The sequence below is a fragment of the Arvicanthis niloticus genome, chromosome 24, assembly GCF_011762505.2.
Source record: "Arvicanthis niloticus isolate mArvNil1 chromosome 24, mArvNil1.pat.X, whole genome shotgun sequence".
Lineage (NCBI taxonomy): Eukaryota > Metazoa > Chordata > Mammalia > Rodentia > Muridae > Arvicanthis > Arvicanthis niloticus.
This window is the reverse complement of record NC_133432.1, coordinates 29365345-29391140: the sequence shown is the minus strand read 5'-3', so window position 1 is coordinate 29391140 and position 25796 is coordinate 29365345. Positions and strand designations below refer to the sequence as shown.

The window sequence follows — 25796 nt, the reverse complement described above, 5'->3', positions numbered from 1 at the left end:
AGCCTGAAATAGAGCCCTGACCCCACTCTTTTGAGCAAACCATGTGACCTAGCCTAATTGTCAAAAGTCATGGAGGCAGGTACTGTACATAGCAAGCTTTGGGTGTGTGTAAAATCTGCTTCTATACAGGGCTCATAACCTAAATTAGAGTCTTTTGAAAAATTGCTATCTTATTTCTATTACACACACACACCACAAACGTACGTGATTTTTAGGTATAAGAATATAAGGAATATGTTGAGTTTCACAAGAATCCCTCCCTGTCTTAAAATTAGCTGAAGCCAAGAACCTGTCATCCTGGGCTCCTCCAGCTGTGCGTTGGTGCCACCTACTGTCACTCAGGGGGCAGGACCCGAAGTCCTATCCAATCGGAGGCCCCGAGTTGGGACGTGTCCAATCAGACACACAGACGACGGGCGGAGGGCGGGCCTTGGCTGTCACCCGTCCTTTGTCTGGGAGCCGCCATCTTGGGCTCGGTGTTCCTGCCCGGGAGGCTCCTGCTCAGCTTTGGTGGCGCGGTGACGCTGTGGGTGCCGGACGATGGTGGGAGGACGCCAGCGTCCCCCAGAAGTGGACTTGGTGAGTGTGCATGTGGCGTCCGGAGGCGATGGCACGCGGGCGCTCGCGCTGGATCCCGGGCTGCGGGACTGCTCGAGCCCGGCGTCCCGTCCCTCCCGGTGCGGCGGCTGCAGCGGGCTCTGCACCGCTCTGGGAAGGCCGCTCGGTTCCTGCAGGTTGTTAGCTTGGGTTCTTTCTATTCCGTCCGTGAGGCTTTCCCACGAGTCTGAGTGTGGCCCGCCGGATGCTTACCCTTCCTGTGGGCCGGCTGGTTTCCTCTGATTTTTATAGACGTTTGGGAATCTCAAATCCAGAACCCTGAATGCCAGCCCCTCCCCTCCTCATTCTTTGTAAGCGCCTCCCTCCCCTCAAATTTACCTTTCTGCCCGTTTTCTCGGACACCAGCTTCCAGTTTCCGTTATGTTAACTGTTCCTCCTTGTACATTTCAAACATGCAGTATTGTATAAGGTAGTTAAAAAAAAAAATCCAGAATACTAAAGAAAAGTACTTTCTCATGTCATTTAACTCCTGAACGTTGTGCAAAAAAAGTCATTGAGTTTTACATGGACGCTCTGTGAATGTTTTTCAGCGTGCATTATTACCATAGCTCAACAAAATGTAATACTTGTTAACTATTTGCATACCTAGGTATCTGAGAATAACAATTTAGTTTTGTTTTAATGTTGGTTATGTTTACACATGTCCTCATGTTTAAGTTATTTATGTGCTCACCCTTGGGCCATCCTTAAGAACTGTTGATTTTTGTTTGAATCGAGTGAGTAGCATGACTTTAGTGTTCGGAGGACACTTTCCCTCACATAGTGTTCACCTTACAGTAATGCTCACTGAACCTAGGGGAAAACTAAAGTGTTCAGTATCTTATGCACAGCAGGACACATCTGGAATTCAGCTCCATCAAGAACAAACTAATTGCCAACTTGAGCAAATGATATTGTTTAGAAAATATAGGTAAGATTGAAGTGCCCCAACTTAGCAGTGGTTGTTTTATTTATATGTAAATATGTGTATCTGTCTGATTGTTTGCCGTTAGCATGCATGCAGTTACCTTGGAGGCCAGAAGAGGGCGTTGGATATCCTGCAGCTCCAGTTACAAGTTGTTTGTGAGCCATCTGGGAACTGAACTTGGGTCCCCTGAAGACCATCAAGTATTCTTAAATACTGAGCAGTTCTGGAGCCCTAATATTTTTATATTACCTAAGACTGACTTATAGATAAGTCAACAAAAAATAATGATTTAAAAGCCACGGGTCTGGCCGGGTGGTGGTGGCACACGCCTTTAATCCCAGCACTTGGGAGGCAGAGGCAGGCGGATTTCTGAGTTCGAGGCCAGCCTGGTCTACAGAGTGAGTTTCAGTGTGCTACATGTATTTGCTACATTGCAGGATCAATGTCAAGTGGTTGAAAACAACTTTGCTTAGAGAAAAGGAAAGAACAAATTCAGGATACTTAGCGTTACCTTTCTCCAGATCCCAACAAGAGGAAATGCTTTCTAGAATCATGTTTTCCGGTCACTTTCACAGTAAGATTTTCCAGGCACAGTGATTTGTATTTATCTACAAGAAATCATAAGTGACCTACAAGTACTAAAACCGAAGACAAGAACTGGCATCTTGGCTTCTTGCCTGCGGGAGCATTATACGTGGTTTCAGATTTCTCCTGAGATGAAAAATCAGAAATAGACTGCTGCTCCCTGACTCTTGGGTTCTGCTATTAGAATAAGTTTTTTTTATCTAGGACTGAGAAGGACAAGGTGCGTGTCACGAGTTGTGGTTAGTGGTGACCCCTGGTCTTTGTTGTCAGGTTGCACTGACTCTGAGTCCTAATTTTTTTTTTTTTTTAAAGGACTAAAGAGATGGCTCAGTCATTAAAGGTTACATGCCTTTACCACGGCATTTGTGTATTTTTAATTGATTCTCTAACAGTTTCATACACGGATACAGTGTGTCTTAATCAAGTTACCCCTGCTCCCCTTAGGCACCCCCGATAGGCCCTCCTCCTTTTTTGTTCCCTTTTTTCATGTGACCCAGAGTCTAATTAGTTAGGTCAGCTGTTGGGAGAAGTTCCTTGACTTGGAACAGAGGCAGAAACTTTATCTACAGGTAGAGGCTGAATGACAGCGTGATTTGAAATATCAGCAACTTGCCAGGATTTCTCCGTCCATAGCCAGGACAGTCCCACTGAAAGGAGCTGTTTCCTGAGTGCTGGACCTGGGGTATTTGACACATTGCTTGTGAGGCTGTGAATGGGAATGTGTATTGGTCTGGTGCCTGTACTGCAAAGGTCCTTGAGTGCATTCACCTTTCTTTCAGATCCCTGCTATCTGAGTGGAGGAGGCCATTGGAGGAAAAGAGTCACAATGCTCCATTTGATAGTCACGTGACCGTCTGAAGCTCATCTGCCTCTTCAACCATCAGGTAAGTGCACATACCAAAAAGAGCCCATCTGATCCTAGCCTAAATTACTGCCCAATTATACTGTATTTAAAAAAATTTTAAAGGGTCTTGTTATCTAGTGTAGATAATTATCATCCCCTATGATAGACAGGATTCCAAAATTTAGTGACACTTCGATAATATTGTCAAAACAGTAGGTACATTATAGGTTGTGATTTCCTCTAACTGAAAGATGAGTCACATAGAAAAAAATGGAGGACTGGTGTTCAACTCACAGTACCTGTTAGGCTGGCTTCATTCATTCACGGGTTGGTGACTCTGCTGTTACTTAGGGCCCCAAAGGCATCCCCTCCTGTACAATTGAAGGCAATGGGTTGAGAAATCAGGCAGATGAACAATAGGGGGCAGGTTTTCCCGGTTTTGCTAGGGCCTTTTACTCTGAAGCTCGCCATCTTGGGATGCGTCCCTAGGCTCAGTCTCCTCTACTCTGGAGGTCTAGGTGGCTGTGCTGTAGACTCTGTTGCCCTGTGACGTGCTGGTGCGGGGAGTTCCATAGGGAGGACGCTCGATGTCCTGGAAGCCAGAAATGGTGAGTGTGTGGGTCAGTGTTTTGAACCAGGGACTATAATTGGTGGGAATCATTTGTGGCTCTGGAGTCTACAGGCCAGAACCCTGTACTGGGTCACTGGGCCTCAGGTCCTCTCTTGCTGTGGGGTGGGTGATGGGCTGGTAATTGGGACCCAGGTGGCCTGCCTCATTCCTGCAAGGTGACTTCAACTCCTATTGGAGCTCTTTGAGCCTTTAGTTCCCTACCGACTGTAGGGCTGCAGGCTGGGCCGTCAGTGGGCACAGGGTACATTGTATTCTGTTCCCAAATGATTTTAAGTTTTTACAGAATCATGAGTTTAACATTTAACACAAATGATACAACTTTAAAAATATATCACGATTTCATACATATGCATAGCATACTTGGATCAACGCCCTATTGTCTGTTTTTCATCTTCCCTTCTCACTGAATATTCCTTCCCAAGAAGCCCTTCTCTTTCTTGTCTGTTTGTTTGTTTTTTAAGTTATTTTTTAATTTATATTTTAGTTTTTTTAATGGCCCACTACATTTAAGTAGGGTTGCTGCCATGAGTGTGGCTAGGGGGTTATTGACTGCAAGGTGGCAGTACCGCTAAGGAATAGCCAGCATTTACACACTGTCCATGTTCCTTAAGGATGGGTTGCACTGGGCCCTTCCTGTGTAGGTAGCCACTGCTAGTCTGTTTTCCCCAGGGTCCTTGGCCTGCCTGTAGTTTGCCTTTGGTCTTTGGCCTCTTTCTACGTTGTGTTACTTGAGCTGAGGCCACTGGCCATCTTCTGCTTCTATCTGTGTGCCTTGTCTGTCTCACTGCATTTTCAGCTTAAAGTCTCCTCTTTCCCCAGGATTCTGCCCCTCTGTTCAGAATAAAGTCTGCCTTTTGTTACCCCGATCTTCTTGTTCTTGGGTTTACCTGTAGACAGCTTCTGTTCCTCTGTCTGACACAAGAAGTTCCCATTTTCAATCAATTTTAATGTTCTTTCTTATTTGATAATCTTTTTCATTGTAGGATTTTTTTTTTTTTTTTTTTTTTTTTTTGGTTTTTTTTTTTTTTTTTTTTTTTTTTTTTTTTTTTTGGTTTTTTCGAGACAGGCTTTCTCTGTGTATCTCTGGCTGTCCTGGAACTCACTCTGTAGACCAGGCTGGCCTTGAACTCAGAAATCCGCCTGCCTCTGCCTCCCAAGTGCTGGGATTAAAGGCGTGCGCCACCACTGCCTGGCTTCATTGTAGGATTTAAAAAAAAAAATGTGTTAAACTTGGAACTTCCCACATCATAGCTCACTGCTGTGGGAGTGAGCCACCTTCCTAGTCCACGGGACTCACTGCTGTGGGAGTGAGCCACCTTCCTAGTCCACAGGACACACTGCTGTGGGAGTGAGCCACCTTCCTAGTCCACAGGACTCACTGCTGTGGGAGTGAGCCACCTTCCTAGTCCACAGGACACACTGCTGTGGGAGTGAGCCACCTTCCTAGTCCACGGGACTTTTTTCCTTTCTTTTTTTTTCTGCCTGAACTAGAGGTGGCAACTTTTAATTTATTTTAAAGTAGAAAAGATGGAAACATACTTACATTTTAGTACCGCATGTCCTCAAATGTCTGCTGGTTCCTTGCTCCTTTTTACTCATTATAAACTGGCTGCTTACACTGTCCGCTGGTAAATCTGCATGCTTCTTCTGCTAAACGCAGTGGCCAGTGTCTGAGATATACTGCTATCAGTTATGCTTTAAGTCCCTATGGTAAGCACAGGACGTGTCATGTAACACTTATGCTATTATCTTAAACAGTATAAATAAAACGTAGCTTAAGTTACACTGCTTAGTAGGGCTTAAGTGCTATTCTTATTTGTAGTATTTGTTGACTTTTAATTAGCATTTAAGACAATGTATAACAGCATCTTTACACTGCTTACTATTTCTGATGATTTTTGTTACGGTGACTAATTTTCCAATAAGCTTTTTATTTATTTATTTATTTATTTATTTATTTATTTTGGCTTATACTAATCTGTCATCAAGAGCATAGCACATTTACTTCTCTGACTAAGAGTACCAGAGAAAAACCATTATTTTTCTCTGTGTAGTACGTTCTCAAACCTGATGACAAAGGGAAGATGTGTACGAGTGGATGACACCCCTGACTTCTGCTTAGAAGACTGTAGATCACTTGCATTCCCAGGGCAGAGGGAGGCTCCAGGTTGGCTCGTGTGAATGCTGTGGTTCTTCAGTATTTGACTCTGATAAAGCTGTGGCAAACCAGAGCTGTGATAGTTGAGGAGTTGAACTTTTCCCTGTAACTTCTCTATTGAAGCCGATATCCAAATCCACATGCCAACTGTATGTGAAGACAGGGCTTATAGCAAGTAATTAGCAATAGACGAGGAAAAGTGTGGGATGTTAACACGATATGGTTGAACTTCCTCATCCAAAAGAGGAGGAAAAGCTGGGTGCTAGCACAGTGTGAGAGCATTCATCTACCGTGCCCAAAGCCACAATTTGAGCCTCAGAATTGAAGACATGAAAACAAGAGGAAGGGAGAATTAACTTGTTCTTCCATGGAAAGATACTCTGATTAGGCTGTCACCTGGATGTCAAGAAGGGAGACTATCAGGAACCGAACCACCTGCAACCTTGACTGTTTATTAATTGTGACAAAATTTCACTTTCACCCATTCTGTGTAAGTTTTTATTGCAACCCATGGTAACAAATACAGGGGGGAAGCATTGGATTTGGAAGAGTAGGAATAAAACCTGTACTACTGTTGCTATGTGTATGTTCATTTTTTAAGAATGTATTTATATTTTGAAGCATGTATGTGGAGATCAGAGGACCACTTTTGAGAGTTGGTTCTCCTTCCACTGTATGGGACCTAGGGATTGAACTCAGATCATCAGACTTCCTGATAGTCATCTTTACCCTCTGATGTATCTTGCCACTGTATAAGTTTATATATATATATATATATATATATATATAACAACATTGAAATCAACTGTTTAACATCTAGGAAGAAAATTTACTGTCCTAAGAAAAATTATTGATTCTATGTTGTAGACTTTATCCATTTATTTGCTGTATATTTGTGATATATATTTTATGTTCATTAATGTAATTTTTGTTAATATTTTGATAACCTTAATTTGTTTTATTCTCTGTTAAGTTGGTATATTTTTGTTGCTACAGTAGGTACCTTTAATTTGGTATTTTGTTACTGTCTGGACATATTATGTGTGAACATTTTCTGTGATGGCAGTTGCTCAACTGAAGTTACCTCTTCCCAGTTATGTCAAGTTGACAAGTAAGATTAGCCATCACAGGAAATCCATTAGGCCAACTGACTAAGGTAGAGGAAGAGAGCCAGTAAGTAGCATTTCTCTCTTGTCTCTGCTTTAGTTCCTGCCTACTGGTTCCTATTTGAGTTCTTGGCTTAGTACCCCTTGATGATAGACAATATCTAACCTGAAAGGTGTAATACATTTTTTTTCTCTTAAAATTGGTTTTGATCGGAAGCAAATTAAAAGTTTGCTGTGTTATTATTTATTTGCATCACTGGATGTTGAAACCAGGGCTTCATGCACTAGGAAAGCTCTCTGTCACTGAGCTACAGCCCCAGTCTTTCTGTCGTCTGTATAGTGTGTTTATTCAATCCTCCTATTGGGATTAATGTCCGGGGACTTGTCTTTGGATTTTAGGTATATGTTGTGAAGATGATAGTCTTTCTTGTTTCTGTTTCATTGGATTTGCGAATTTCCATTATAGAGCGCTAAATACTTCTGCAGTTGAGCATGTTAACTCTGCAGTTGTGTGAATGTTTCTTAGAAAGGCATCAAATTCTGTTTATCCAGATAACACACCAGTGAATAGGTGAAAGAAACTATTCTACTCAAGTCTTATTCAGTGAGCTTCAGTTAGGGTTACTTAGAGTGTTTAGTAACTCACAAGCAATTACACTGAAGGGAATGTCTCTAATTGTCTGTACATCTTTGAGAAGGTTTAGAGCCTATCTTCTTATAACTCTCAACTGTCTATAAATCAGAGGTCAGAGTTAATGATGTAGACGGACAGTGTTACCTTGGTCCGTGTTAATTTACATATTGCATACCACTTCATGACTCCTTTAGGCTCTCTGATTTAGGAAGTAGGTTATAGTTACTTTTATGTGGACCCTAGCAGTAGCAGTTATTTTTGTTTAGTAAGAAAATACAGAATTGGCTATAACTGCAATTATTTTTTAAAGCAGGTTTAATTTTTAAAAATTTTATGTCTATGGGTGTATGAATGTTTTGCTCTCGTCTATGTAACATGACTGTGTCCCTTGAACACAATTAGATCCTCTGAATAGGAGTTCTAGATGCTTGTGAACTACCGTCTGGGCACAGGGAATCAAATCTGGGTTCCTTGGAAGAACAGTCAGTGCTCTTAACTGATGAGCCATCTCTCCAGCCTTGGGCAATTTCTTATGTATATAATCGACTATTAACCAAGTCCTTGAAATTAAGCTGTTCAAATTACTTAAATACAAAATCACTGGATAATACATGATTTGAACATTTACTGGTGTTATTACTCATTACATGATCATAGTCAGACACAGTATTCTGTGTAGTTCTGTTAGCCTATCTTATGTCCTTTGTGCTGTTATAATTGGACTTCTGTTGCTTCATTTTCATGAGAACACATCCATGAAAACACATTTGATATTTCTTTCTTGTGTAAGTAGCAGATGCTTTCTGTTTTCCACATCACTGTCCTATTGTACATAGAACATTGGTTTTTGTCCACATCAACAATAGGTTTGTTCTTGTGTCTTTGGACTATATCAGGTGCTTTCCTGAGGAGCATTTGATTAATCCATTTATTCCTAGTAATAAGGATTGTTCAGAAACTTTAAGAAAAACTGGATAATTACATTTTCTTTAATTATTAAATTCATGTGTAGGTAACATAATACTTTCTCCCATGATACAGAGTGCAAATCAAGTTTTGTGTTATATAAGACAGGTATCCACATAGGATGAGCTCTCGGCTGAGGAGAAATGTGTCATTACAGGGGTTGGTGTCGTTTGAGGACGTAGCCGTGGACTTCACTTGGCAGGAATGGCAGGAGCTGGATGCTGCTCAGAGGACCCTGTACAGGGACGTGATGCTGGAGAACTACAGCAACCTGCTGTTCCTGGGTGAGTGGAGAGTAAACTGTCTATCAAAATGAACTGGCCTCATCATGGGAAGTCTCCTCAAAGGAAGATTCTTTCTTCTCTGTAAATTTCTTCTCTCTATAAATTTCTCATTTATAGGGCACTGCGAGACCAAACCTGAGCTGATCTTCAATTTGGAGCAAAGACTTGGGTCATGGATTGTAGAAGCTTCACACCAGAGCATACCAGGTACATCAGTGCATAGTAGTTAGGGATTAAGATGATGAATACTAATCAGATACAGTAACAAAATTTATCCCCATGTCCCAGTCCTAAAGATGGCTAATATCATGATTAAGACAGTTGTCTAATATACTCTCTGACTTAGTTAGGGTTTTACTGCTGTGAACAGGCACCATAACCAAGGCAACTCTTATTAGGACAACCTTTAATTGGAGCTGGCTTATTCAGATTCAGAGGTTCAGTCCATTATCATCAAGGTAGGAACATGGCAGCGTGCAGGTAGGCATGGCACTGGAGGAGCTGAGAGTTCTACATCTTCATCTGAAGGCTGCTAGTGGACGATTGTTTTCAATGCAGCTAGAAAGAGGGTCTTAAGTCCAAGTCGACAGTGACACACCTACTCCAACAAGGCCACACCTCCTAATAGTGCCACTCTTTGGGCCAAGCATATATAAACCATCACACTCTCCACAGAAGACACTGCTTTTTGTCATTGTTATTGAAATATATTATTTTTTTTGATTTACTATAAATCCATCCACTCTATAGATCTGAGAGAAGAACATACATTGTTTTATTTTAGAAAAAGTCTAATAAACTCAGTTGTATGGAAGTAGGTAGGCATTTATGTTATTTATGTAATTAAGCTGAGCTGAGTATTTTCCAAGTTTGCTACATAATATGCAGGTGACTATCTACCAAAGTCTTAGTCATGGGTACTAATAACAAATTTATTAATGAGTAACTTATGGCTAGTATTAAATTATAGGTATTGTTGCAGTTACAGGTGAAATTTGCGAGAATAGCATTGGAGTGTTCTAGAGTAAAGCAGTAGATTAAGAATGTTTTATGGTTCTCTGAATAAAAAGAGAGAGGGTAACAAAGGACAAACTGTCCCAAGTCTTTAGGGCAAGTAAAAAGAAGAAATCAAAACTATAATGGCGTGCATACACACACATAGAGAACTATAATGTACACGCATGCATGCTTGCACAGACTAGGTAGCCTGTACTTATCTTCCTTTGCAGAGAAAACCCAAAGCCATAAGTGCAAAGCTGAGTCTGGAGGATGTAGGCAGCCCTAGGGACAAATGGGTAGAGAAGAGACCCACAGTTGTCAGAAGGCTAAATCCAGTTGAGTGTTCCTTGTCTGAAAGTGACTTCTTCATGACAGACTAGCATTGGAGGAGAAACTGGTTAGGTTACTCCCTTACCTTGAAGTGCTATACCCAGAATTTAACATGAGAGAGAGGTACTTGAGGTGGTACTCATTCAGTTTTTGACTAAGCAGTACTGTGGACATGAGATCAAGAAATCATCACAAATCACAGAGGGTATAGATATGCTATCACCATTATTAATTTAACAAACTAGAAGACCTTTTAAGATAAAGATTTAATGTGTATCTTCCAATAAGAATCCTAAATTTAAATGTTCTTAAATTTAAAGCAGATGGCCAGATGGAATAAAAACTAAGATGTTGATTGCTGTGTGTAGCATCTCCTCTCACTGAACAAAGTACATATGAATTTAAAATATGAATAATATTTTTTGACACAAACATTGTAAAGGTACTCATCAGTAAGCCAACTTCAATCTAGATGGGAAAAAGAAATTTACTGAATATTCATAAAGGAGCCAATCCATTAAAATACAGTTATTCTAAACGCTTATTAATCATTGGATATTGGTGTTCTGAGTTCCATTTAAAAAAAAGGAAGACAAGTTCTGGATAGAGCACTAGCATTCTTGGAGTGAATAAAATATCAGAAAAAATATAACAAAGAAATCTGACCAAGGCGATATCCACTTTTATGAGTGAAATACGAGTAGCTAAACTAGTCTACTATCACCAACAGCTAACTCAGTAACAAGATTTAACAGGGTAACTTTGTAGTTAAACAATGAGACTGAAGAGACATCTATAGTATATACTGTCCCAGTGGCTGTGAAATACATCTAAGCTTTCTCTAAAACAAATCAAAATTGAGGTTATAAAGCTAGATCTAATAAATAAAAAAACATTGAAAATAATTTCTTTAATCTTTTAAAATCAAAACCAAAAATGCTAAAACCCAATAGCCAGAGAAATTAAAAAAACGAATGTGTTTGAATAGTTTTTAGTGATCAGTGGCTTGTAAAAATATAGGAGAGTTAAATTTCCAGAATGAAGTAAACTCAGCAAAGTAGAAGAAGAGTGTATGGAAGGAGGAAGAGAATCTACACGTCTGGGCTGAGAAAGGTAGATGTCAGCATTATCAGTGAACATTGTGTACACATACAAAAACAAGATAGTATTCAATTGTGGACATATATAAAAACACAATACATATTAGTTTATACCCTTAATATATGTTAAACTTAGAAGTCACATATGATATTGAGTTAGGAAAAGGAAAATTCATACCATCTTGGTAAGCAGTCTAAGAACTTAGTTTTCTCATTTTTGGTAAAATGTTTTAAAAGCAAATAGATGGGTAAAGCATAAAGATTAAATTAAGAATTTGTGTGTGATGTGTGTGTTATCCTAGAATAGTCCAGTTTGTGCATATTAATATGTCTCTCATTTTAGATTTCCAGAAAATGAATACCCCGAACAAGACCAGTCAAGAAACCAAAGCAAGATGTGCATGGCAAGCTGCCTTCAACAGTGATACATCAAAGGAGTTGGCTGGAATAGGGAATACTTGCAATGAGAGCACAAACCACATTTTAAATCAGACTATAAAGAATGAGAACTCACTAGGAATGAGTCCTAGAAAGTTGATTCTGTGGAAGGATGTGTATCTCTATAGTGATGCTGATGAGATAGAAGTTGGAGAAGAACCTGATGATCTTAATGGAACTGTAAAATCTGCCAAACGTCCAGAGCATGTTAGTCTGTACAAGTTTCAAAGTCTTGTGCCAGGGAAATCCTTTAACACAAAAGCGTTATTACTTACTCGTAAGTTCAGTGAATATGCAAAATCCTTAGGTGATACAGCATTTATTGGCAAAGAGATGGCTCAGATAAGGGTGAAATCTTTTGAATGTAATGTACCAGAGATAAAGTGTAACAAGCCTGACCATAATGAAAATGAACCAATGCATGTGGGAGAGAAACATTACAAATGTAGTGACTTTGAGAACCCGTTTATTGTTGAATCATACCTTCCAAAACAAAAAGGACAACATGAAAAGCTCTTTGTCCAGAAGGAATATGAGTTTTCTCAACAGTCAGAAGTGAGTCTTCATCAGAAAATCCGCAGAGGGAAAAAGACCTATGAATGTAAAATATGTGGCAAGTGCTTTTATTGGAAAACAAGCTTCAATAGACATCAGAGTACTCACACTGGTGAGAAGCCCTACGAATGTACGGAATGCAGTAAAGCTTTCTGCCAAAAGTCACACCTCACTCAGCATCAGAGAGTTCATACAGGTGAGAGACCATATATATGTTTTGAATGCAGGAAAGCTTTCTATCGTAAGTCAGAGCTTACTGACCATCAGAGAATTCACACAGGTGAGAAGCCATATGAATGTAAGGAATGTGGGAAAGCTTTTTGCCAAAAGCCCCAACTTACTCTCCATCAGAGAATTCATACAGGTGAGAAGCCCTATGAGTGTTCAGAATGTGGGAAAGCCTTCTCCACCAAGTCCTATTTAACTGTACATCAGAGAACTCACACAGGTGAGAAGCCTTACGAATGCACAGTATGTAGGAAGTCATTTATCTGTAAGTCAAGTTTCAGTCATCATTGGAGAACTCACACAGGTGAGAAACCCTACGAATGTAAGCAGTGTATGAAGACCTTCTACCGTAAGTCAGGCCTGACGCGACACCAGAGAACTCACACAGGTGACAAACGCTATGAATGTCAATTATGTCAGAAAGCTTTTTACTGCACTTCACATCTCATCGTACATCAGCGAACTCATACAGGTGAGAAACCTTATGAATGTAAGGAATGCAGGAAAGCTTTCTATGATAAGTCAAACCTTAAACGGCATCAGAAGATTCATACTATGAAGAAAGCCTCTGAATGCAAACAATCTAACAATTTTTTTCTAAGTAATACTTCTCAACATCAGACAATGTATTATGAATATGAAGAATGCAAGAAAGCTTTCCACCAGAGCACAAACCTTACTTAAACACCCAACACTCTTCGTACAGGTAAGGGAACGCTGTGATTAGAAAACATTTATCCAAAAGTCAGATCTTATGTACATTGGACCGCTTATACAAGGGATTCAACCAAATGAATAAACAGTGAAGGAAAACTTTGATTCTTGTTTGTTTATCAAAGAGCTCACAATTAACTGTGGCAAATAACTTAGCCAGGTACATTAACCCAATATAAGACAGATGTTTATGATGGAGGGTCACTTGCACTCAGTGGAATAGAGGAAGATACCATGACTTAGAAGAAAATAGGGCAAAGTTTTCTACTTGAGGTTCTCTTGATACACTACCAGAACCTAGTAGTGTGAAACTAGTGAAAGTGAGGAATGCCCCAAACTCTGAAAAGAATTTGGAAGTCATTGCTGGGTGTTTTGGGACATGCCTGTAATCTTAATACTTGGCAGTTTGAAGAAAGAAGATGAATTGTGGTCTAACCTTTGCTACAAAGCAATTTCAAACCCTACCTGGGTTACATGAGAACTTTTTTTAAAAATGACAATTAATTGAAAATACAAGAATCTGAGAGTCTAAACTTCACAAATGGTATAAACGGGACAAAGGACAATACAACTTGGGGTAAATGTTGCTATACCTCACTTCCATTTGAATCAGATATGCTATAGGAGCCCTATTCGTGTGAGTTTCCATTTGAATCAGATATGCTATAGGAGCCCTATTCGTGTGAGTTTCCATTTGAATCAGATATGCTATAGGAGCCCTATTCGTGTGAGTTTCCATTTGAATCAGATATGCTATAGGAGCCCTATTCGTGTGAGTTTCCATTTGAATCAGATATGCTATAGGAGCCCTATTCGTGTGAGTTTCCATTTGAATCAGATATGCTATAGGAGCCCTATTCGTGTGAGTTTCCATTTGAATCAGATATGCTATAGGAGCCCTATTCGTGTGAGTTTTGTAGAAACTTGTGGAACTTTGGCAATTGCATGACACTGAGCATCACTCTTAAAAGTAATCCCACTTGAATTCAGGCAGTTAGGGCTGTGAATGGAGCTCAGTGACAGTGTTTGGTGTAACCTGTCTTTCATATAAATTACATCTAATATTACCTTAAAGACTTTATTATATTTATCTGTGCATGTACTCTATAGCACGTCATATAGCAACTCAAAGTCAGAGGACAAACCCCAAAGTCAGTTTTGTACCTGGTGGGTTCTTAGTATCAAACTCAGGTTGTCAGGTTTGGCAGAAAACATCTTTACTCTCTGAGCCATCTCTCCCACTCCTGTATTTTATACTCAACAACTGTTGTAAATTAAAAGTGATTCTGGAGGTATCTTCAGCCAGTCCAGAATACTGGACATTTCTTTTTACCACTTTTAGTACAGTCTCCCTAACTTCAGTTTGGAGACAAGGTCTTGGTACAAATGCCCTGAAGTCCTGCTCATCTTGCCTTAGGCTTGTGAGTGCTTAGACTAAATGTATGTGCTACTGTGCCCAGCCATAAAATTTTAAGGCAGAAAAAAAAGTTTCTGGAGTTACTGGATGCTGTGTTCATATTCTACATACCCCATCACTGTGTTATAGAAAAATTGAGCAAATGAAGATTTGATTTTACAGCTCAGTGAAAGGATGACAAATCTGTCGACAAATGGTAATAGTGGTAATGTGAAATTTCAAAGCTTGCTGGATCAGATACGTGTATCTTGGTCATCACAAGCAGAAGTCAGGGAAGCTAAAGAAGATAATGAAAGAGGTGAAATAAAATATACTCTCATTTGGATTGTATTAAAATCCTAAAATGTAAAAACATTCTGATCATTATTACTTGGGCATTAATTGGAAATAATAAATGATCTAAAAATATTATTTCAAGTTGTATTCAGTTATATACAAACAAGCAGGATGGTCATTCCCAGGCAGCATAAATTGACCTTCAATCTGGGGCATTTGTGGTTGACATAAATTAAAGCTGACAGTTATACTGAAATCTAGTGGACAAGCTTGAACACAATTCATAATAGAAGTATGTATTTTATAGTTTTAGAAATCTGAAGGCACTCAGCTGGAATACAGAAAATTTGTTACATATGTAATGTAACAAATACATTGAGAAACTAAAGAGGTAGGGTACATGCCTTTTTATGTACATAGTATTCGTTGCAATTTCAGACTTACAGTATTAAATTACTGGTTGTATTTAACTTGGTATTGCTGTGGCCAGCTATCTAACAACCAATTTAAGGGTATAAATATTTATTTTGGGCTATAATTTCAAATAGACAATAGTTGAACCCCATACTATGGGTAGGTCATAGTTAGCAAAAGGGTCAGGAAACGCTTAACATTAAAATAAATAGGAAACAGCAAAGAAGTGGCTAAATACCAGGCTTACTCTTTAATTATATACAACAGCAAGATATTAAAAACAAATATGTCCCTTCTCTCCCCCCCCACCAAAAAAAAAAAGACAAGCAAAAGGTCTTCCTGAATTTTGTATCACCCCCCAAAGTATTGGCACCCTCCAAGAACCAAGCATCCAAGCCTTTGGGGAACATTTCAGATTCAAATTGATATATACAGTTTTACATTAAACAACTAACCCATTAATATTTTGTTAAATATATCATGTTTATATAGAGTTGTATGGGTGTTTTTATATCAACTATTCAAACTAAAATGACAAGCTATCCACTGCCCCAAAGTGGGTGACTGATAATGCATTTTAAGGGTTTAATCAACATAGAACTTGATGTTCTAATATGAATTCACGTTGAATTGCAGAAGCTCGGACACAGTTGTTCATAGTTGATGTCTGAATTAAAGTATTTTTGGTAAACAATTTTGGTTTTAATTTTTTCCCCTTTTAGTTAAATTATGTGGGGCTGTTGGCTGTGAGAGGCAGCTGGGTACCTGGTCGAGCAGGCTTCAAACCCCGGAGACCCTAAAGGGATGGTAGGAGTTTGGCAGTGCTCCTGGGCCCCCTGGTTCCTTTCACATAGCCACAGCCCTCTACAGCCCCTCCCAAAGAGAGGTTCGTGGCCATTGGTCATGTAGCACAGGTAGAGGGTGTGACTACAGGCCACAGAGCCTCAAGACCTCTCCATATTCATGCAGATACCTAAAGGACAGAGGGCATAGCTGATAAAGCATTTTTTCTAGACCCTCCTCCTTGCAAAAGGTATTTAACCTCAGGCCCACCCTAAGAATATGGGATATAGCTTCATCCATTTTCTGCCATGACAATAAAGATTTTAAGACCATGGACTACCTCTCTTCTTTGGGGCCCTGCCGTGGGGAACCATGAAGAAGGTCTTCAACTACCGAGCCACTGTTTAACCTCCCACTGAAGATCTCTGTTCCAGGCACAGAGATCCAGCCAACCCACAGGCCAAGAGAGCCACTGTAACCAAGAGCCTCCTTCCTGTGGGATGTTGCTGGAGCTTTCCCCCACTCCCCCCTTTGGCTGTGGGTCTGTCCAGCCTGTATGCCCCACCTTGGTCCTTCTGTTGCCTTTCAGCAGTGCCTGAGAGCCCAAGGGCCTGAGACTAGTGGGTCCCTGGCCACCTCCTGGCCCAGGGATCCCCAAGCCAAGAGCTCCAGCCCTTGTGGGGTCTCAGGAGGTCCACTCCTCCCAGAGTGTGTCCCGTGGCTTCCCACAGCCCAGCATTCACACAGCACAGCATGGAGTGAACTCAGTCGAATTCCTGCACCTCTGCTTCCCTGAGCCTCCCCCCTGGCCCCTTGGGGCAGCAGACATATGGGACCCACAAGTCAACCTCCAGTACCCATGTCCACGCTCAAGACACAGCCCAACAAAATTATAAAAATACCGCTTGCCTCCCTTACCTTTTCCCCCTCTGGGTTCTCCCTCCAATTCAATGCCCCACTCTTCACTCAAATTAATAGCGTCTTCATTTTAGTTACATGTATACCTACAAATACATAAATACAACTTACTGAGTTGATTTTTGTTGGTGTGTATGTAGAGTCAGGGCTGATCACTTTATAGTGGATAATCAATCTAACGGGTTCATTTCTGGGAGAGAGTAATTTTGATTCTCAGTCATGTTAGTCCCACAAAATGAGAGTAAAGAACACTGACTTTTTTTTTTTAAGTAGAATTAAGCAAACTTTATTAAGCTGTCAGGGCTATCTTCATAAGTTAGCATACCCCGAAACAGGAGAAAAAAATATTTTAAAATATAGCCACCAAATTACCAGACCAGGGGATTTTCAAGGGTTTTAAGTTATTGTAGGAACTTGGCAGAACATCTCAAAATGATTTAGTAGAGCATTTTATCAGGGTAGAGGCCAGAGTATAGAGTATGGAATATATCAAATTCCAGAAAATGTGTCAAGACACTGTCCAACTTAAGTTTTACAGAAAATAGGAATGATGTTCATTGTTCAGGTTTTATTTATTGTCTTATTTTCTATTGTGAAGAGATGCCATGATCAAGGCAATTTATAAAAGAAAGCATTTGTATTAGGGTTCTTTAACAGAACTTACAGAATGAATTGCTCTATATAGAGGGATTTTATTAGAATGACTTAGGCTATATACAGTCCAGCTAATCCAACAATTTCTGGCTGTGAATAGAAAGTCCCAAGAATCCAGTAGTTCCTCAGTCCAGGAGGCTACATGTCTTCCCTAGTCTTCAGTGTATACTGGAATCCCTAAGAAGTAGGTTCTAGTTCCTATGAAGGAATGGGCTTGTTAGCAAGGTGAGGGCAAGCAAAGATTAAAAGCTTCCTCTTTATATAGGTTTTCAGCAGAAGGTGTGGCCCAGATTAAAGGTGTGTCTTCCTGTCTCAAAAATTAGATTAAAAGATTATGCCTTCTATATTCTGAATTAGAAATAGATCTTTCTACTTCCTACTTCCATTTAAGAATAAAATTCCTCTCAGGTATGCATATCACTTTTGGATTTTAGTTAATTCTAGATGTGATTAAGTTGAAAACAAAGAATAGCTATTACAGCATTTAATTGGGCCTTGCTTACAGTTCCAGAGTCCATGATAATCACGGCAGAGAGCATAGGTAGGTAGGCATGGTTCTGAAGCAGTAGCTGAGAGTTTATAGCTTATCTTCAAGTTGAAGGCAGAGATAGAGAAAGACTGGTCCTGGCATAGACTTTTGAAACTTCAAAGTACCCTCCAGTGGCTCACTTCTTCCAATAAAGTCCAACTAGTCCTTTTCAAACAGTCCCACCAACTGGGGACCAAGAATTCAAACATATGAGTCTATGGGGGCAGGCATTCTCTTCCAAACCATCACATTTATGCAGATCCATCCATCCATCCACCCACCCACCCATCCATCCATCCATCCATCCATCCATCCATCCATCCTTCCTTCCTTCCTCCTTCCCTCCTTCCCTCCCTCCCTCCCTCCCTCCCTCCCTCCCTCCCTCCCTCCCTCCCTCCCTCCCTCCCTCCCTCCTCCTTCCTTCCTTCCTTCCTTCCTTCGTTTCTTTTCTTTCTTCCCTTTTAAATCTTTTTAAAAATTAATTGTGTTATTTATTTAGGTCCCAAATGTTGTCCCCCATCCTGGTCCCTACTCCCAGAGTTCTTTATCCAGCCCCACTTTACCTTTGAGAGGGTGCTCCCCACTCCTGGCATCCCCCTTTCCTGGATTCTACTGAGGGCAGAGAAAGCAATCCTCTGGTACATATGAGCTGAGGGCCTCGGATAAGCACATGCATGCTCTTTGGTTGCTGGCTTAGTCTTTGGAAGCTCCCAGAGGTCTGGATTAGTTGACACTGTGGGTCTCCCTATGGGGTTGACATTCTCTTCAGCTCCTTCAACACTTCCACTAACTCTTCTATAGAGGTTCCTGACCTCAGTACAATGTCTGGCTATAAGTATCTGCATCTGTCTCAACCAGCTGCTGATAGAGCCTCTCAGAGGACATCCATGCTGGGCTGCTGGCTGCAAGCACTGCATAGCATCAGCAATAGTGTCAGGGTTTGGTGCCGCACATGAGATGGATCCCAAGCTGGGCTGGTCATTGGATAGTATTTCCCCGAGTCTCTACTCCATTTTGGTCCCTGCATTTCTTTTAGGAACAATTCTGGGTCAAAATTTTTGAGGATGGGTTGCTAACCCCAACCCTTCACCGGAGGCCCTGTCTATCTACTGGCGGTGGTCTCTTCAGGTTCCATCTCCCCACTGTTGAGCATTTCACCTAAGATAATCCTCACTGAGTCTTGAGAGCCTCTCACATCCTAGGTCTCTGGAATTTTTCTAGAGGTTCCCCTCATCTCTCACCCCCAGCAGGTGCATATATCTATTCATTCTCCTTCCCCTCTGAACTTTTCTCTTGACTTCCCCATACCTGATTCCCGCCCACTTTCCCTTCCCCCTTCCTTCTCCAACCAAGATTCCTCCTTCCCTCTGCCACCTGTGATTATTTTGTTCATCATTCTAAGTGGGATTGAAGCATCTTCACTTGGGCCTTCCTTGTTAAAATTCTTATGGTCTGTGGGTTGTATCATGGGTACTCTATACTTTTTGGTTAATATCCACTTATCAGTAAGTACATCCACTTGCCTGCAAAATTCATGATGTGTCATTTTAAATAGCTGAATAGTATTTCATTATGTGAACGAGCCACATTTTCTGTATCCATTCTTTGGTTGAGGGACATCTAGGTTGCTTTCGGTTTCTGGCCATTATGAATAAGGCTGCTGATAAACATGTGTCCTTGTGGTATAGTGGAGCATCCTTTGGATATATGACCAGGAGTGATATAGTTGGGTCTTTATGTAGAACTATTTCCAATGTTCTGATAAACCTCCAGATTGATTTCCAGAGTGGTTGTACCAGTTTGCAATCACACCAGCAATGGAGGAGTGTTCCTCTTTCTTCACATCTTCACCAGCATCTGCTGTTGCTTGAGATTTTGATCTTAGCCATTTTGAATGGTATAATGTGGAATCTTAGAGTTGTTTTGATTTTCATTTCCCCGATAACTAAGGATTTTGAACATTTCCTAAAGTGCTTCTTGGCCATTTGAGATTCCTCTGTTGAAAATTCTGTTTAGCTGGGCAGTGGTGGTGCACGCCTTTAATCCCAGCACTTGGGAGGCAGAGGCAGGTGGATTTCTGAGTTTGAGGCCAGCCTGGTCTACCGAGTGAGTTCCAGGACAGCCAAGGCTATACAGAGAAACCCTGTCTCGAAAAACCAAAAAAAAAAAAAAAAAAGAAAAAAAGAAAAAAAAGAAAAGAAAAGAAAAGAAAAGAAAATTTTGTTTAGCTCTGTTCCCCGTTTTTAATTGGGTTATTTGGTTGTTTGGAGTCTAACTTCTTGAGTTCTTTATATATTTTGGATATTAGCCCTCTACTGGATGTAGAGTTAGTGAAGATCTTTTCCTAATCTGTAGTTGCTGTATTGTCCTATTGACAGTGTCCTTTGCCTTACAGAAGCTTTCAGGTGCATGAGGTCTCATTTATCAATTGTTGATCTTACAGCATGAGCTATTAGTGTTCTGTTTAGGAATTTTCCCCTGTGCCAATGATTTCAGGTTATTTCTCTTTCTCTTCTATTAAATTCAGTGTATCTGGTTTTATGTTGAGGTCCCTGATCCACTTGGACTTGAGCTTTGTACATGGTGATAAACATGGATCAATTTACATTATGCTATATGCAGACCATCAGTTAGATCAGGACCGTTTGTTGAAGATGCTTTCTTTTTTCCACTGTATGGTTTTGGCTTCTTTGTCAAAGATCAATTGTCCATAAGTGTGTGGATTTGTTTCTGAGTCTTTGATTTTGTAGCCATCTAGCAACCACAGATGAACTGGGTTCACCTGAAAGAGAGGCTGGAAATGAAAAAGAGATGGAGGGATGAAAGGAGCTAAGACCAAGTTCTCTGATCAAGGCTCAAAGTTTAATACGCAGCACTTGTATATACAGGGAAGACCCCCACTGAACCTATCCTTTGTTTCAACTGGTTTATGTCACAAGTCAAACTCAGTGGGCAGTCTATTCTTCTAAGTTCCTGTAGGAAGTTGTACATGCATCCAGGGTGGATGACTCCACCGAGGTCCTATTATAATAGGTCTATTGTGGTAAACAAGATCTTTCTGGCCTGCTCGAGGCTGGGGAAGGGCAAATTCCCACTTTTTAGTTTTTTAGAGATGAGCAGTGCCAGTAGCTTGATGGGGACACAAGATTTACTTGTTTTCCATAATCCCATCTAGAGTCGAGAGGCCAGGAAACCATGTCTGGCTTAGGTTGGTGTCTGTCTATATTGTTCCTTCTTACCCGTCAAAGAGGACAAACATAGAAGTATTGATATTTGCCTCTGTCTTAGGTTGATAGAAGCTCATGAACACTCTTACCCATCCTTGACTACTGGTCTTCTATAGCACACTCTTTCCTATACAGACGAAAGCCACATATGAATTCAGACTAAAGAACATATGAGCATGCACTCAATGTATTTCTTCATAGCAATGGATAACTGCCATGGTGAATAGTGATCCTGTATGAAGGCAACCAAACTGTTTAAGATACAAGGTCCAAAAGTTAAAAGCAACAAGATTATAATTAATGGTATAAGCAGTATAGACATTAAAATTTGTAAGTGGGAATGTCCCAGGCATCTAATCTCACTGCTAATTGGCAAGGATCAAACACAAAGTCTGGCCACCAGGTATATGGGGGGTGGCTTTGAGTACTGATAGAAAACACTTGCTCTTCAGTAAGAGTAGGGACAACCACAGCACAAGGTACAACCTTGGAACACAGCCTCTACGCTCTCAAAAACACTTCCCAGATTTCACCTCAGTGATGCTGGTCTCTTCTTAATCACAGCTAATTTCTTAGCTGCAGCAAACCAACATCAATAGTCCCAGTAATGTAAAGGTTTTGCTTTAGTAGTTCTGGTATCTTGTTAATCACAGCTGATTCTTCAGCTGCATCTATCCAAAACCACAGAATCTTCACAATCAAAATAGCAACTGCACTGATAAGAGTCTTTAATCTCCCTGAAATTTCATAAGCCAGGCCTTCATCTTCTGCACTGTTCTCAGCATTATCTTCCAAGCTCCTACAGAACATCCCACAGAGCTCTCAACATCCCAATGGCTCTTCTAGCTCAGAGTTCCAAAGTCCTTCCACAGTCCTCCCCTAAAACATGGTCAGGGGGCTGGAGAGATGGCTCAGTGGTTAAGAGCACTGACTGCTCTTCCAGAGGTCCTGAGTTCAATTCCCAGCAACCACATGGTGGCTCATAACCATCTGTAATGGGATCTAATGCCCTCTTCTGGTGTGTCTGAAGACAGCTACAATGTATTCATATACATAAAATAAGTAAACCTTAAAAAAATAAATAAAACATGGTCAGATTGTCACAGGAATGCCCAACTATGCTGGTATTAATTTGTCTTAGTCAGGGTTTCTATTCCTGTACAAACATCATGACCAAGAAGCAAGTTGGGGAGGAAAGGGTTTATTCAGCTTACATTTCCACATTGCTGTTCATCACCAAACGAAGTCAGGACTGGAACTCAAGCAGGTCAGGAAGCAGGAGCTGATGCAGAGGCCATGGAGGAATGTTACTGGCTTGCTTCCCCTGGCTTGCTCAGCTTGCTTTCTTATAGAACCCAAGACTACCAGCCTATGGATGGTACAACCCCCAAAGGGCCCTCCCCCCTTGATCACTAATTGAGAAAATGCCTTACAGCTGGATCTCATGGAAAGCTCCTTTCTCTGTGATAACTCCAGCCGGTGTCAAATTGACACAAAACCATCACCCTTGAAACACAGCCAGCAGGGTGTGGGTCTTCTCAAGTGCTAATGGTTGTTGTACAAGTAAGGCTTCTTTGTATAATAATGTGCATATTTTGCTTTATGTTCCTCCTTCAGGGAATGCTCTCTCTGCCAAAGTTATTGGAGAATGTCTGCCTGTCATGGTCAATGACTCCTTGATAATCAGAGACAGCACAATTCCAGGAATTGAGAATGTGTCTCTGATGCTGATTCCTTCAGGAAAGCCCTTAAGACTGTGGGGAAAAAAAACCTCACATGTGTTCAAGAATATATATGAATCTGTGTAAGAATTTCTCTTTACAGGATTTTTCAACTATGCAAAATATAAGGATGCAAATTGTTGGGAGCCATTTGCCTGTTTCTCTGAAGCAGAGAGAGAGAGAGAGAGAGAGAGAGAGAGAGAGAGAGAGAGAGAGAGAGAGAGAGAGAGAAAGTGAGAGAGAAAGTCAGGTTGGGTGTCTGTTGGCAGATTTTCTGGCCTGCTGAGGCGTGAAATGATAAGAGGTGCACTTGAAGCTCAAGGCAAGAGACTGAAGATTCTATTGACCTTGGTGGAAGGAACAGAAAGGATTTTGGATGAGAACTTATGTCCTATGTGTAATTTCAGTAATTGTTTCTGTTAGCTTGTGGCTTTGCTCCCCAAGGTATTATGAAGTATAAAAAGCTAAGAAAAATAAACTAGAGGCTGATGTGGTATTGACCTGCAGCTCTCCCGTATCTGTCTCTTGCATCTTTTTTTGACCTTTCCTGTAATCATCCTCACTCCCTCCTCAGAGGCTGTTTGACTCTGAGTCAGTGGGCCCAGAACACAATATGAATTGTATGAGGAGCTTCACAGACCTAAAAGAACAAGGAGTGCTGCACTAATGAGTCAGCTTGTCAGAAAGATATTAAGGAAGGAAATAAAGAAATTTATTGGAGTGAAGATATTGGGGCAAGATTCTACCTGGCTAAGTTTATCATTTGTGTTTACAAATTCAGGCAGATTTCTGAGTTCAAGACTGGTGTAGAACAGAGCAAATTCTAGTTGAAGAAAAGCTTAGGTCTAGGGGTGGTGTGACATACCTTTAAACCCAGCATTCAGGAGACAGAGCCATTATAGATCTCTGAGTTCAAGGTCTGTCTACAGAGCAAGTTCCAAGTCAGCCAAGCATAGACAGTGAAGGTGTCTTCACTACCTTTCTCACATAAAAATAACCTCGATGTCGACAATTGGCAACCACAAACACTGTACCTAGCAAACTGCATAGGACTTGCTATGTTAAAGGTGTTCTTCTGTCTCAAATGTGCTCTGTGTTTCAGTTTTTTTTCTTAAGAGTCAAGGGGCTAAGGTCATAAAATGCTGATTCATGAGATAGTCAAAAGAGAACCTGGAATAAATGATTGAAATGGTATGCAATTCCTAAGAAAGTAGCTTATGCAGATAAAAGACTGGGTTTTTGGTCTGCAAGAGCTGAGCTACCTAGAGAGCTATCGACTACAGAGCTGTCAGCTTGCAATCCTCACTGATGTTTTTGTTTTCCCACTGCTCTCATTCACCCTTTCCTCAGTACTCTCAACGTGAGGCTGGTCCTTGGCACTAGGAATGATAGTGAGGCAATCCAGAGGTGGGAACGCAAATACTGCATGTTCTTATATTTTTTTTCCGAGCTCCAAATCTTCAGATGTAAATATATAACACAGTAACCACAGAAACAAGGAAAGTGTAAAGGAACCATGGGATATGGGCTTGAAAGAGGAATGTCAGCATATAGGTGATATGCAGGAAAAAAATATCAAAAAATAGGGAAGGGGCTGTGATGGGCAAGAGAGGTCAATGTAGAAGGAGGGAGGCTGGACAACACCCAGGTTGTCTGATAAAGTATAAAGAAATCTTGTTTTATATTTACCTAAACTAATACAGAATTCACAACACACATGCATACACATACATACATATATAGATACGTATCTTTAAAAAGATGTCATGTTACCTGAACCAACAATGCTTTCTACCATAGACTAATAAAAACCCTCGTGCCAGACATGAAAGTACTTTCAAGTAGTTGGACAGGGTATTGTAAATGACTCCTCAAACGCTATAGGCTATTGGCGTTGCCCTTGGACGCCTTCCAGGCGTTGATGGTGATCCTCTTGCTGAAGACAGAGCATACTTAGGACAAAAGACTCTGATTATTTCAGTTGGATCTAACCTGAAAGCTTCCTTCCTGGAGTCTAGCTTCCATGGTACCAGGAAGTACTATACAAGCTGTCAAGGGATGGAAGCAATTATTCGTCCTATCCAGTTGTGATGCTTATGGGTCACAATGATGACCAGCACAGCAAGATATCCCTAAAGGTGAAACAGGGACATTTACAACTTGATGGCAACCAAGACCTAAGTGGACTTAAGGTCTGCTCAGCAGGAGGGAAGTCATACCTGGTACTAGAAGCCTAACTAACTACCCAGGGCTAGTGGGGTCATGGATCTCAGGAGAGAGTCTACGACTGATACTTTGTTAGACCAGCATAATTACACTATCAGGAAGATAATCACGTGTCAATTGGTTTAGAGTTCCAGACAGGAACTTGGTGAAACTATGGCTTAGGCCATAGAGGGGTGCTGCTTACTGGCTTGCTACCCATACCTTGCTCAATCTGTTTTTTTTATTTTGTAGATTTCAGAACCTCCAGCCCAGTGATAGCACATCTGTAATGGGCTAGGCCCTCCTCTTTCAATCATGAATTAAGAAAATGCCCTACAGGCTTGCCTATAGGATCTTATAGAGGCATTTTTTTTTCTTTCTTTTAAAAAATAATTTACATAAAATTTAATTTTGCATTGGGTCATCTTGGAAATACTTAAACATTACCACAATTATTAAAATTTTCTTTCCAATTAAATATTCCAGATTTTCTCTCTTGTCTTTCTCTGTCTCTGTCTCTGTCTCTGTCTCTGTCTCTGTCTCTGTCTCTCTCTC

The 25796-nt window shown here is 40.7% G+C and overlaps 1 protein-coding gene across 5 annotated transcripts; it reads left to right on the top strand.

Moving 5' to 3' along the window:
- The first annotated feature begins 430 nt into the window (after positions 1–430).
- Positions 431–23553, top strand: LOC143437993 (zinc finger protein 39-like). Of its 5 annotated transcripts, XM_076923395.1 has the most exons (7): positions 431–579; positions 2890–2994; positions 3467–3562; positions 8607–8733; positions 8851–8940; positions 11506–13089; positions 22933–23553. In XM_076923395.1, exons 3-6 carry the CDS (start codon positions 3542–3544, stop codon positions 13065–13067), a joined length of 1800 nt encoding a protein of 599 aa, XP_076779510.1. In that variant the 5' UTR covers positions 431–579; positions 2890–2994; positions 3467–3541; the 3' UTR covers positions 13068–13089; positions 22933–23553. The 5 variants fall into 5 exon arrangements, with proteins under 5 accessions (XP_076779510.1, XP_076779513.1, XP_076779511.1 ...); XM_076923398.1 differs by lacking the exon at positions 3467–3562; XM_076923396.1 differs by lacking the exon at positions 22933–23553 and having other exon boundaries at positions 3473–3562; positions 11506–15567.
- Positions 23554–25796: the final 2243 nt, after the last annotated feature.

What these genes read in the sequence shown, in the direction of transcription:
- LOC143437993 (XM_076923395.1), top strand. Translation starts at nt 3,542, where the DNA reads ATGTCCTGGAAGCCAGAAATG. An exon ending in TGTCCTGGAAGCCAGAAATG is followed by an intron (nt 3,563 to 8,606) that starts GTGAGTGTGTGG and finishes GTGTCATTACAG; the next exon opens with GGGTTGGTGTCGTTTGAGGA. An exon ending in CAGCAACCTGCTGTTCCTGG is followed by an intron (nt 8,734 to 8,850) that starts GTGAGTGGAGAG and finishes TCTCATTTATAG; the next exon opens with GGCACTGCGAGACCAAACCT.